This window comes from Capra hircus, chromosome 6, assembly GCF_001704415.2.
Source record: "Capra hircus breed San Clemente chromosome 6, ASM170441v1, whole genome shotgun sequence".
In the NCBI taxonomy this organism is placed as follows: Eukaryota; Metazoa; Chordata; class Mammalia; order Artiodactyla; family Bovidae; genus Capra; species Capra hircus.
This window is the reverse complement of record NC_030813.1, coordinates 113977406-113990237: the sequence shown is the minus strand read 5'-3', so window position 1 is coordinate 113990237 and position 12832 is coordinate 113977406. Positions and strand designations below refer to the sequence as shown.

At 56.7% G+C, this 12832-nt stretch overlaps 1 protein-coding gene across 1 annotated transcript in view; it reads right to left on the bottom strand.

Moving 5' to 3' along the window:
* The window catches only part of SORCS2 (sortilin related VPS10 domain containing receptor 2), a gene marked incomplete in the record, with an annotated part of 482914 nt that overhangs the window by 295958 nt on the left and 174124 nt on the right, over nucleotides 1–12832 (bottom strand). The window contains 1 exon segment of the mRNA XM_018049774.1: nucleotides 1156–1223. Coding sequence (XP_017905263.1) covers nucleotides 1156–1223 — 68 coding nt within the window.

Below are 12832 nucleotides of genomic sequence, written 5' to 3'. Positions count from 1 at the left end.
GGGAAGGAAAATGCACAGCTGCCCACTCCCCACATTCGCACCAGGGCGACCACACCCGCACAAGGCCACCCTGCTCCTCATCTGGCAAAGGACACAGCCAACTCAGGGCTCATTTCAGCAACTTGCAGGAGCATCAGGGCAACGCCTCGGTGAGAACCAACTAGGAAGCAATCATGAGGCCCCTTCACTAAAAGCAAAGCCAAAGGCCAACAGGAAATCAACTCTAGGTGGCGACATGCATGTCAGGAGTCCTGATCAGCAGGTTTCTGTGTTTTTAATAGATTTCAAGTAGAAAAAAGAAAGAATTAATTATTACTTGAGAAACATGTCTTGGAAAGCAAAACGGTTCAGCACGCAGAGAAAGTGAAAATGTCGAGTGATGCCCGCAGGACACAGCGTCCTCGCCTGAGAAATGCACTGAAACCCCAGCCCAAGATGCTGGGACCCTTCCTTCCCCTTCCAGGGAGCTTGCGTGCTAAGTCACTTCAGTCCCACTCTGTGCCTGCTCTGTCCCTGGGATTCTCCAGGCAAGAACACGCAAGTGGCTTGCCGTGCCGCAGACACAAATACAAAGCTGACCATAACCCAGATGACATCTCCAGGCCTCCTCCTCACCCACCTCCCTGAAACCATCAAAGAGGCTGCCTACCTCTTGGACTGAATTCACATTTCACATAGACAGATAGCGCCCATCAGCAGTGGTGGGTTCTTTATTTTCCAAGCTCTTGGACTGAGCCAGAGAGAAAGAAAGACCCCCGGACCATGAGGCTAATCGGCGTGTCTGGGGGGAACTCCAGGCGCTGTGTTGGAAGCTCAGAGCACAAGCAGAGGAAATTGTGCACTGACCTGAATTGACAAGGCAGCCCCCCTCCCCCGCCTCCCCCGGGGAAGAAGACAGCAAGGGGAAAGGAGCACAGACACAAAGGGAAGAAAGCAAAGACGCCTTCGGACGCCTGTCTGTGCACAGCCCTGCGTGCGCTGCTGACGGGACTCCTAATTGGCCTTCACCTTCTCCTACACGCATTTTCCAGCGGAAGGGAAGTTGAGAGGCTGCCAGCGGGAGGGGGCTGCTCCAGCCCGGCCCCAGGATCTCAGCCCCAGCTTGGAGACGCGCAGGTACAGGAGGAGATGAGGCCCGCCCTCGGGCTGACTTACCGCCACAGAGAACTTTCCAGAACCTTCCCCATGTCTGCGTGGTAATACTTGGTCAGGATCAAGATCACCTGTGATGGCAACAGAGATAAAGGCAGAGATCAGGGGCTTTCAGGGTTCTCAACAGGGCGGGGTATGATGACCCTCCCCTACCCAGGATGGGGTGGAGGGGGGCTCTTCCCATGAGCCCCAGCCGCCAAGCCCCAGAGCACTCAGACCTATGCTGGTTTCTGCTCCAAAAAGTCGCTCTGTGCTTCACCATGACACTGGGAACATCCCACGCCCGTGAGGTCCATCCAGCAGTAGCTGCCACTCAGCAGGAATCTCCCCAGCTCAGCCCTGGACTGTGGCCCCAGGGAGCCGAGGAGGAGGTGGTCCCAGTGACCAGGAACGCATCGGGTGAGGCTTTGTAAGAGGGGCTTTGTCCCCATCCATGCCTTCAAGAACAAGAAGGCGGCCAGAAACAGCAGCTGGGAGCTGCAGGCAAGGATGGGGCAGCCCCAAAGCACATGCTGTCATTAAGGTTCCCCGGAGCAGCGGCCAACGGCAGAGCCGATGACAGCGGGTTGGGAAGGCGGGTGGGGACAGCTGGGACCTGGGGGGGGGGGCGTGGCAGCTGGGGAGGAAGCGGGCACAAATCATCAAAGGCACACACGATTTTTGTTGGTGGTGCTAAACTGTTCACCACACACACTGGGCCCTAACTTAAAAAAGCGTCTTCATTACAGGCCTGTGCAGAAAACACGACTGTTTATAAAAATGAAAATAAATGCACATAAGCAGCCAAAAGTTCCCCACCCGACCCCCGACCCCCGCCAGAATGTATGAACAGCAAGGGAATGGGATTTCATTCACCTGCCAGGCGAGAAAGGGGCCCCCTCTCCCCAATTACTTCACAAGCCTCTGCATTTCCACATACATCAAATTTCATTTCACTCACTGCCAGACCCTGTTAGCGGCTCCTAACATCCCCGTTGCCATGGGAACCCCAGGAGGTGAAGCGGGGCCAGCCCCTGGGGTCCCAGCAGAGCGGTCAGCCTGGTTAATTTGGGGTCACCATACACCAAACCCAAGTTTGGTGCCTTCTGGCGAGCAGGACTTTTCTGCTCTCCGTCTTGGGGGGTGTAGTCACTGCCACAGTCTGGTTGATCTTTCTTTCCCTGGTGATTAAAGCAGGGAAGATATAAGGCGGAGATGTCAAGTGAAATGGGACAGTGTGCATTTTAGAGGCAGCGATGATTAAAAAGAAAAAAAAAAAAACCCGGGGTCTTGTCAATGGAGGCGCGATCAGCCTGCCTTGCTCGGGAACAAAGCGATTTTCTCCTGCTGGGCTCTTGGGCCGCCCGAGTCAAGCAGGAATCCTCTGAAGATCGGGGAAGGCGGCAGAGTGACAGGCCCTGGACGTGCAGGAGACAAGCGTATTTTTAACCTATTGATTTATATTTTATCGTCTTGCTGTTCCCAGAGGGGATTTCAAGAAGCGGGAGCGTGACAGCTGGAAGGGACCTCAAAGTCTGTTTAATCTGGCCCCATCCAGGGCGGAATTGTCAACCTCGCGTCCTTGGAGAGCAGCTGCCATGTGGGCTCTTGCACACCTGGGCGGTGGGGAGCCCAGCCCCTGGCCTGGTGCTCGGGCCCCTCTGTGCGCCGAGCTCAGTCTCCTGGTAACTTCTGCCGGTGTGGACTCTGTCCTGCCACAGTGGGCCATCACCAAGGGACACCCCCTCCCACTCCCTCCGAATGAGATTCCCGACTCATGCCCACCCCCTTCGTTCTAAGCTCCAGCCTTTGCACAAGCTGGTCCTCATTGTGGGACCCTCTTCCTCTCAGCCCACCCCCCACCTCTAACGCCTGAGTTAAATCCTACTCAGTATTCAGATCGCAGACTAACTGACACCACCTCCAGGAAGTCCCCCAGGCTCCTCCCCTGGATTCACTGTCTCCTCCAAAGTCCTTCTGCCAGCACAGCCCACAGGTCTGTCACCACCCTGAGTCATGAGCCTTTGAGGGAGGTGGGGGCTGTGCCTTGTTTTATGTCCCAGTGCTGGGTACAGAGCCTGCTGTAAAGCAAGCACACAAACCGCTCATTGGCAGAAATATAGATGGCATTTCCCACAGTGACGACGACGAAGGCAGCGAAGCCAGGCAGAGGAGATGCCCTGGCGGCCTGCTCACAAGCCACTCTCCCATCAAGAGCATACCAGCCCTCTTCCTGCTGGGGCGTAGACTCACCTGCCAGGCACCACGCTGACCCACTAAGTAGGAGGAGAATAGAGGTCTGAGGCCAGGACCCAGGTTGTGCCTGTCTCGGGGTGGACCCAAGGAACTGCCCAGCTGATCAGCCTGGCACCTGGGGAGAGCCGGACAGCCCCAGCTGACACCCCTGATTCTGCAGTTGGCAGTGGGAAGACCCCTCTGCTCTGGGGGCAGACCCTTCAAGCTCCATGTCCCTCAGTCTCTGGGTCTATCCCCTGGAGGAGCAAGTGGCAACCCACTTCAGTGTTCTTGCCTGGAAAATCCCATGGATGGAGGAGCCTGGTGCGCTACAGTCCATGGGGTCCCAAAGAGTCGGACACAGTTGAGTAATTGAGCATGCACGCAGGCAAGCATTAGTTCCCAGGGGAAAAAAGAAAGAAAAGAAAAGTGTAGTCTCTCAGTCGTGTCCAATCTTTGCAACCCCATGGACTACAGCCTGCCAGGTTCCTCCGCCCATGGGGTTCTCCAGGCAAGAACACTGGAGTGGGTTGCATTCCCTTCTCCAGGGGATCTTCCCGACCCAGGGATCTAACTCTGGTCTTCTGCATTGCATGCAGACGCTTCACTATCTGAGCCAACAGGGAATCCCAGTTCCTAGGGGAAGGGGCTGATGATCAAAACACAGGAGGGAGGCATTTTGATATCACTGACTGCAAAAAAAATAAAATCACCTGAACATTCACAGTGAATTGGAAACTGCACCAGTTTCACAAGAGATCCATATTCTGTTCTCAGGAGACCACCCTGGGGGCCCCAGAGGATCGTGGACGCAGCCTAATTCAATGTAAACAAGGCGCCCGACCTCAGGTACAGATGGGACTTGGGTCCTGGTGAGGGCTCCGTGCACTGGGCAAGAAGGCTGCCCTACAGTGGGTGCTAAAGAAGGGGATGTCGGGGTGACCTCCTGGAGGACACGGGGCTGTGGCCTTGGCCTGGCTAGGCTGCTTCTGCAGGACAGCAGCTTGCTGGCTGACCTTCCGGGAGGCCCGTGGGCACCTCCCTGCCTCGAGCCTTAGAGCTGCTTCATGTCGCCTCGACCTTTGGCCTCCCTGAGCCCAGCATCCCCCTCCGTCCGCGGGGATAATGTAGGACTCAGCCAATGCCTCACCCAACAGCAGAGCTGTTCTTGGGCCCATGTCTCGAGGGTTAGGACATCCTCCTGGGCCAGCCCTGGTGGGCCCTGGTGCCTCACTCGCTCCCTGCACTTAGAAGGATGCCAGCCCAGGGAGGCACAGGCTGGACCAGGACAGACGGGAGAGACATGGGCAGGACGGGCTCACAACGGAGCTCTTTCTGGGCCCCGGGACACACTGCTGCGGGAACACGACAGCCGGCAGAGTCACAGCCCATCGCCCCATGGCCCGGCACTCCCGCTTAGGGAGCTCTTCCATGGATGTCCCCGTGCACATGAACTGATGGTGTCCCGAGCGATTGCCCGCAAGCCGTTTATAGCAGCTGGAGACTAGAAGCTCCGTGCAGACCCACCCACAGGCCTGGCCGGCTCGCTGGGACGCAGCTGCCCACAGGGACATGGGGCGGCGTCCAAGAGCAAAGACGCACCATGGAGACTGCAGAAAGGACACGCCCTCCCCCGCCCCGCCAGGAGGCCAGCTCAGTGAGTGGAGCCGGGAAGGAGCAGTGCCGTGTCCCTTCTGTGTTCAGAACGGGAGAGGCGGACCCCCTGAGCCGAACTCTGTAGCACGGTTCCGATGGTAGGTTTTCTGTTCCTTGAATTTTACCTCCATTAAAAAAGGGAGAGAGGATAATGGTCGATACTCATTTCTGCTTAAAGACGCATGGTGACGCACTAGAGGGGGCAGAAGGGACTTTTTACAGGGTGGCCTTGGGGGAGGGGGAGGGCTGACAGGGGGAGAGGGGTGATCTCCACTGGGGACCCTTTACTATCTGCAGCCCTCTGAACCATTGGCCTGTCAGCCACTCCACCTCCACGCATCAGGGGCATGTGTACGTGTGTGTGTGTGTGTGTGTGTGTGTGTGTGTGTGTGTGAGCTTGGGTCAGCGATTCCGTCTCCACACAAGAAGGGCATGCGTGCACGTGTGTGTGTGTGTGTGAGCTTGGGTCAGCGATTCCGTCTCCACACAAGAAGGGCATGTGTGCACGTGTGTGTGTGTATGTGTGAGCTCGGGCTGCAGGGCCACTGCAGGGCACCTCACCTCTGATGAACCCTCATATCTGGTCATAGTCTTTCTCCCTCTTACCTTCAAAACATGAAAAATAAATGCTCATTTTCATGCTGGTGGGGCTGGCGTACATGGCTGGCAAAGATTAGACCCTGATGAAAGCTTTCAGCTGGTGCTTAATAATTGCTTCCAGTGAAGCACGCTGACAAACCCCTTCGTAACTGAGGTGGGCTGCCTGGACCCTGAGGCAGTCCTGCTCCCTCGGGGGCAGAGAGGGGGTCAGACCAAGTGACGGAAAACCGAAGGAGGTCCTCACCCGGATGGTCCCCACCCCTCAACCAGACATGAGTGTGAATCACGATATGGGGGCAGGCGCGGACCCCTGCCCCTCAAAAGCACCAGTCTTCTCCCCGAAAGCTTGCACACAGGAGGCCAGGAGAGAACGCATGTTCTCACACTGTTTCCCCCAACAGCCCTGTAAATGGGCCCCTGGTTCCCACTTCGCATGGGAAGCGGAGGTGGGAGGGGCAGTGGCCACTCCCAGAGGCACACTCGGGAGACAGTGGAACTAGAACCAGACCCGCTGGCCTGAGGCCGAGCCCATGGCTCCTTCTAGAACAGCCTCCTGGGGAGTTCTCACCAGCCCGAGCTGAAGAGGAAGGGGCTTCCTGCTGACCACAAGGCAGCCGGATGGCCCACACCCTACCCCGAAGGAAGGCCGTGGGCTCAGCAGTGGACGCCTTTGCCGAGATGCATCCGCCCAAAGAAGTCAACTCTGGTTAAGAGAAATCAATTCCACGTTTATTTACCACGGAAAGGAATCCTGTTTCTCTCTGCTAAAGGCCCTGGAGGGGAAGGGTGAAGATTCGTCAGGCTCAGAAAGCCATGTGGTGGGTGCTAGTTCTCCAGAGTCGGACCTTGGCAGAGCTCAGCGCTTCCCAGTAGACACCCCAGACTGCGTGGGTGTCCTCATTCACTGCCACGACCCCAGGAGGCTCACCTGCTCTGCCCTCTCTCCCTCCTCCATGAAGCCCTCCTGGACTCTCCATGCTGGGGAACTCCCCACATGCTCCAGGAGCCCCCTGGAGGTTCTCACTCCCAACCGGGCCATTAAAGCACTTGTCAAGGCTGCTGATGGCACCAGACATCTTCCTCCAGCAGAAACCTCCACAGAGCAGAGAGCCTGGGTCCCCACCTGCCACGCCCTGCTTCTGGATTCAGTGCCTGGGGCCCCCCGGCTCCAGGCTCCTCTGCAGAGCCCAGAGGGCTTCACAAGGGGACAACCATGTTCCCAGAGCCCGAGGGGTCTGGTCTGAATCCTGGTTCCACAATTGAGGAGGCTTGTGTTCTCGGGGGCTCGGTTTCCTCATCTGTGACGGCTCCCAGGGCTGGAGCAGAGATGAAATGAGGCTGGTGGGTCCACAGTGAGCTGGGTTAGGGCCAGGGTTAGAGCTGGGACTCAAGTTAGAGTTTGTGTGAGGTTTAGGGTGAGGGTTAGGTTTAAAGTTTGGGGCAAATGGGGCTCCAGCAAGCGTCAGATTCAGGGCTGGGGTGGGACGGGAGGTGGCATGGGCCTTCTCTGTGAAACGTTGTTTTGCATCTCATGGTCTGGGCAGCACGTGTTTAGTGATGCTCCTGAGAAGCACTGTGTCTGGCAGTGTAGGTGAGTTGCTATGATGTGAAAGTGAAAGTATTAGATACTCAGTCGCATCTGACTCTTTGAGACCCCCTGGCTTGCAGCCCACCAAGCTCCTCTGTCCATGAAATCCTCCAGGCAAGAATACTGGAGAGGGAAGCCATTTCCTTCTCCATGGGATCTTCCCAACCCAGGGATCAAACCTGGGTCTCCCGTTTTGCAGGCAGATTCTTTACCGTCTGAGCCTCCAGGGAAGCATTGTACGAGTTAGTGTAGATGACAAGGAAATATCCGTGAGAAGCTTGTTAAATAAGTCAGTGAATAGTCAGACCCACCCACTCACCACCGTAGGCTCCTCTGCCGCCTCTGCGCCCATCCTCCTTTATCCCCTGGCCCAGACCCCTGATCTCTCCACCTACTGGGCCAGCATAGCTGCCACCTCCTCCAGGAAGCCTTCCGGATGTCTCCAGACGAGGCTGCCGATTTGATTACATCAGGTTTTCCGACAGCGAGCGTGAGCTCAAGCACAATGTTTTGGGGCTGAGCCCCATCCCCTCACCATCTGCTCCACCCTGAAGCCCAGCACCAGGGTGAGACCCGTGGCAGGGGAAGGTGCACAGCCCGTGGGTGAACCTATGTGGCTGCGCCTTGCCCCTCCCTGCTCTAGTGTCACTTCCTCGCCCGCAACCCTGGAGGATAAAGGCCACATGCCTCCCAGTGGCTGTGATGACAAAGCGTGGCGATAACACGGGTGAAGGGCCTGGCACCCCACTGACTCAACCGAGAGGGGCTGGCCAGTGGACTGTGCCTTCCCTCCTCAGCAACGAAGGTGATACCCAGGCCCTTGGTGATGCCTCGCCATGCTCTGAGACACCCAGCCCCAAAGAGGATCCCTCTCTGAGGTCACAGAGCTCTGACCCCATTCAGCCATTCTGTCTTGGTCACAGGAATAGAGATCAGAGGCCACCCAGCAAGTCCCAAGTAGGACCTCACTTCATCTCCCTGGTATCTGAGCGATCTCTCCTCCCTACCCACTCCCCCAAGCTTAGGAAAAGCAGGGAGAGAGCAGCTGGTGCTTCCAGGGGCAGAGGAGGTTGGAGGGGAGGGGGGTGGCCCTGGGAAGGGGCGATCACTGCTCTCTGTGGATGCAGAAGCCAGGTGACCTTACAGAAGCCCCTTGTTCAGAAGCTTCTGCCAAGACAACAAGGCAATCCAAGGACTGCCTTTTGGAGGCTTGGGGAGGGGGAGGGGGGCTTCGTGGGACTCTGGGTGGGAGGGCACTGGTTCCTCTCCCTCCTAGGAGGAAGGACACAGATGTACACAGAGGATGTTGGCCAAACAAGGCAGACAGCAGTTTGGATCTGGGCACCAGCTTCAACCCAAAGGCAGGATTCTCTGCAAAGGAGCTCAGGTTCCACTTTCCTGGTTCTGCCGGCTCGCAGAGCAATGTCATCAGAGGAAGCCAGGTGAAGCGAACATGGATCTCGGCACCATTTCTGTAACTTCTTGTTATTTTTAAATAATAAAAAGAGAGTAAGACTTGGGAGACACACCAGCCAGATGCATGCAGAAGTAAACAGACGGAGACTACGCAAGCTCCCACCTCCCCGCACCCCGAGGGCGCCTGGAGACACGGCTGAGCCTGCGGCCACCCTCCATCCCGCTCTCCAACCGGCCCCGTGTTGGAAACCAAGGCCCATAAAAACGCCATCATAGCAGCAGCCATGGTGTGGTTCCTCTGCGTGATGGGCAGGCCCGGCCCAGGGGTCCCCAGCACGTGGGGACCAGCCAGGGCCGGGGATGCAAGAAGTAAAAGAGGACGTCGGAGGCGAGGAAGAGAACAGCTCACAGGAGCCGTGGCCTTGAACCCGTGACCCCACCCCCCAGCGGCCATAGCCCCTTCTCCCTGGAAGAGACAGCAAGAGGCAGGCGCCCGAGGGTAGGGTCCCCGGGGGGCTTCTCCAGGGCCCTGCAGTGTCCACACTGGCAGCTGAAGTGCAGTCGTCTGCCGAGGCACACTGTTCACCTGAACGCATTTCCCGACGCAGCTGCCCGGCCCTCCTGGACAGCAGGTGTGATCTAGACTCGCTTCCAGCCCACAGAGTCCAGCACAGCAGCAGCAAGCGCACCGGGCCAGGAAAACCTCCTCCCGATCATCTTATTGCATGAAAAGCAGACACATTTACTCTACTGGGCCCCACGCTGAGCACTTCCTAGATGTCAGCTTGTTTAATCCTTCCAGGAGCCCTGGTTGCCGGGAACCACTCTGTCCCCATTTTCCAGGTACGCACGTCGGGGCACACCAGGGGAGGCTGCCCTGACCTGAGAACACAACCCTGAGGCCTCTAGGAGTCTGGCTGGAAGAAAGGCCCTTTGCCCAGTGCATCCTGGTTGAACTCGCCATTGTGGGGCTGGAGGACACCAAAGCACGCTTCCTGCTGTAATCGAACTCCCATCCTGAGCTTTGGCCCCTGGAGGGGCCTGGTAAAGCAGGCTCAGAGCTATCCTGGAGCTAAAGAGCATAGCTGGCAGTGGAGCCCCGGGCTCACGGACCCCAGTGCTGCCTGACAGCTGACAGATTCCCCCCACTTATGGGCTTTCCTCAACCTTGGAGGGTCAGGCCCTGGGCACCAGGCTGGGCTCAGGGTCGGGGCACCCATCCCACCCTAGCCCACCGCGAGCCCACTGCCACCTGGCCAAGTCCCCAGTAGGCCCTCCACTGACTGCACTGGGTGTTTTACGGTTCCAATTTCAGATCGCGGCATGTCAGTATTTCACCACTCCTCTGAGAGCCCTCGTCCAAACAAAAGGCGATATTAAGGCTGATTTATTCGTAATGCCTCAAAGCCGCCACACAGACCGGCTGACCCCCAGAGCATCCGGAGCCGGGGCCAGGTCTCCAGCCCCGCCTTTGTGGCAGCATTCGCCAGGGTTCGGGAATGAATGAGCAAGTGAACACACAGGTGGACAGCACATGCCAATCAGGCAGGACAGACAGCTGCCCGCCTGGAAGAGACCCCGCCTACCTGAACAGGCCCCGCCCACTTCAACAGGCCCCGCCCCTCACCCTTTCTCTTGATCCCACCCTGCTGCACTCAGCCTTCAGCTTGCTGTTCCTAAGTGCCCATGTCCTGCCCCGTCCTCCTCTCCCTGCTGGGAACATCCTAACTCCTCCCAGGAACTCCTCCCAGGCACGTCTGTTTGGGAAGACTTCAGGCACCTTTTGCCCGCCTCCTGCTCTGAGCCCCCACAGACCCAGGACGTGGTGGGTTAGATACAGCCCCCACAAAGGATGTCCCCCTGGAGCCTGCGGAGGCATCTACCAGCCAAGGAACCCCAAGAATGGCCAGCAGCCCCCAGAAGCTGGGGGAAGGGCCTGGGGCAGACTCTCAACAGCTTGGGAAGGGACCAGCCCTGCCAACCCCTTGACTTTACGTTTCCAGTCTCCAGACCCTGGGAGAATAAATCTCTGCTATTTAACCACTCTGTTTGTGGTGCTTTGCTATGGCCACCCCAGGACACTGATCAGGCACCCCAGGCACTCGCCCATCTTCCAGATGGGGACACTGAGGCTCAACTTGTAGGAGGTGACGGCTGGGAATGGGCAGGGCTGGGATCTCCACCGGGGGCTGCCTGACTCCACAGTTAGGGACCCCTCCCACTGCTCCAGGTGTCCCTTCAAACAGAGAGCCGGTCCCAGACAGCAGGGGCCCTTGGGAGGCTCTGCACAGCTGACCAGCTCCCTGGGGACCCCTGCTCACTCCCAGCCGCCAGTTCCCCTTGGGAGGTGCTGGGCTCCCAGTTTGGGCTGGGCCTTAACAGAGAGCAAGTGAGCGCCTGCTCAACCCCTCCATCAATCAGCCGCCTTCACAGGCACACAGCCCAGTGTTTAAAAAAACAGAGTTGAGAACTAAGCTTTGAAAGAATCCCTATAAATCAAAATCAGTCAGCAGAAAATAAATGGAGGAACATTACTGATCTGTGGAAAACGGCGTTTTTACATCAAATCTGTTTGAGGGATAAAGTGTATTTTAATAGGTGGGTCTTCATCGACGTTTCCACCTCAGCTGTCCTTTAAAAATATTATTTACCCTCCATTGCTCATGACCTGATTGAATTTTAATTTCACTCATCCCTCCTTTTTAACAGTCACTCGAAGTAAAGTTTTTAATGAAATTACAGGACTTTTTCCCCCTCCTGGCCGTCACTCTTCAAAATGATGCTCGGCGTTTCTACTACCTGGAAGAGCTGGTGTTTTTCAGATCTATTTATGGTAATAAAGGATAATTGGAGAAACTGTGATGTTGCTGGGCCACCTTCTCTCGACATAAAATGCACCCGGGGAATCTCTTGGAGGGGGGTGGAAATTGCTGATACTGGTTCTAAAACAGAAAGCCCTCCCCAGGCTCCCATGCCCGCCGCCTCCCCACCCCCACCTGTCTGCTGTCAGAAAACTGCACGTTCATTACTTCCTAGAATTTCTCTTTGGAGAAGATGCTGTCATGTCAGAACAGAGGAGCTCAGAACAAAGGAAGTGTGGGCAATGGGGTAGTGAAGACTTTGGCTGCATCCAGCCGGGGAGGCTAAGATTTTGGGGGGCACAGCAGCCCCTGAACAGGTCTCTTGACCTCACAGAGTCCAGACAGGCAGGTCACCCAGAAAGACCCATCCCTCAGGAGTTCCAGGAAAGCAGGGAGGCTGGTGGATCAGCTACCAACTTGGAAAGAATCCACCAGTGCTCCTCGGAGACCTGCAAAGATGAATTTATTTCCCAAGAAAGCCAGCGGGAGAGACCAACGACGGATTCTCTCCGTTTCCAGAATCGGCTCCTCTCAGCCATCTGTGGGTGCAAAATGACTTCTGGGGGCCTCAGGCATTTGGGCCTCTGCGGGCCACTTCCTCCGTAAAAGATATTAACACTTCTATTTTGCAGCTGCATTGGTGTTTAAAAAAAAGGATATATTCCTATTATATATTGAAATGTTTCCGTGACCTAAAACTTTATTTCTTCTTTTTCTGATTTTAAAGGACAGTAAGACACTTTTGTGGGTCTCTGAATGGGTCGTGGGCCCTGGTACGGAGCCCCGTATGTGCAGGAGACCCTCACCGGCCCACCACCTCTGCTGTCCAGCTGCAGCACCCCCCCCAGCCCCCCTCACCTGCTGGGTTCTCAAGTGCAGGCGGGTTGGCAATGCATGCCCCCTCAGCTGGGAGGAGAGCGGCTGTCATCTCTCCTCTGGAAGGGGGCCCTGCTAAGAATCTCAGCAAACCTATGAACATACAGGCGCACCAGCACCATTTTCCCCTCCATTCCAGGGTTTACAGACCAGTCTGGGACCCAGTATGGGGCTTCCCTGATGGCTTAGTTGGTTAAGAATGTGCCTGCAATGCAGGAGACCCTGGTTCAATTCCTGGGTTGGGAAGATCCGCTGGAGAAGGGCTAGGCTACCCACTCCAGTATTTTTGGGCTTCCCTGGTGGCTCAGCTGATAAAGAATCCGCCCGCAATGCGGGAGACCTGGGTTCGATCCCTGGGATGGAAAGATCCCCTGGAGAAGGGAAAGGCCAGTATTCTGGCCTGGAGAACTCCATGGACTGTATAGTCCATGGGGTCACAAAGAGTCGGGCACCGCTGAGAGACTTTTTC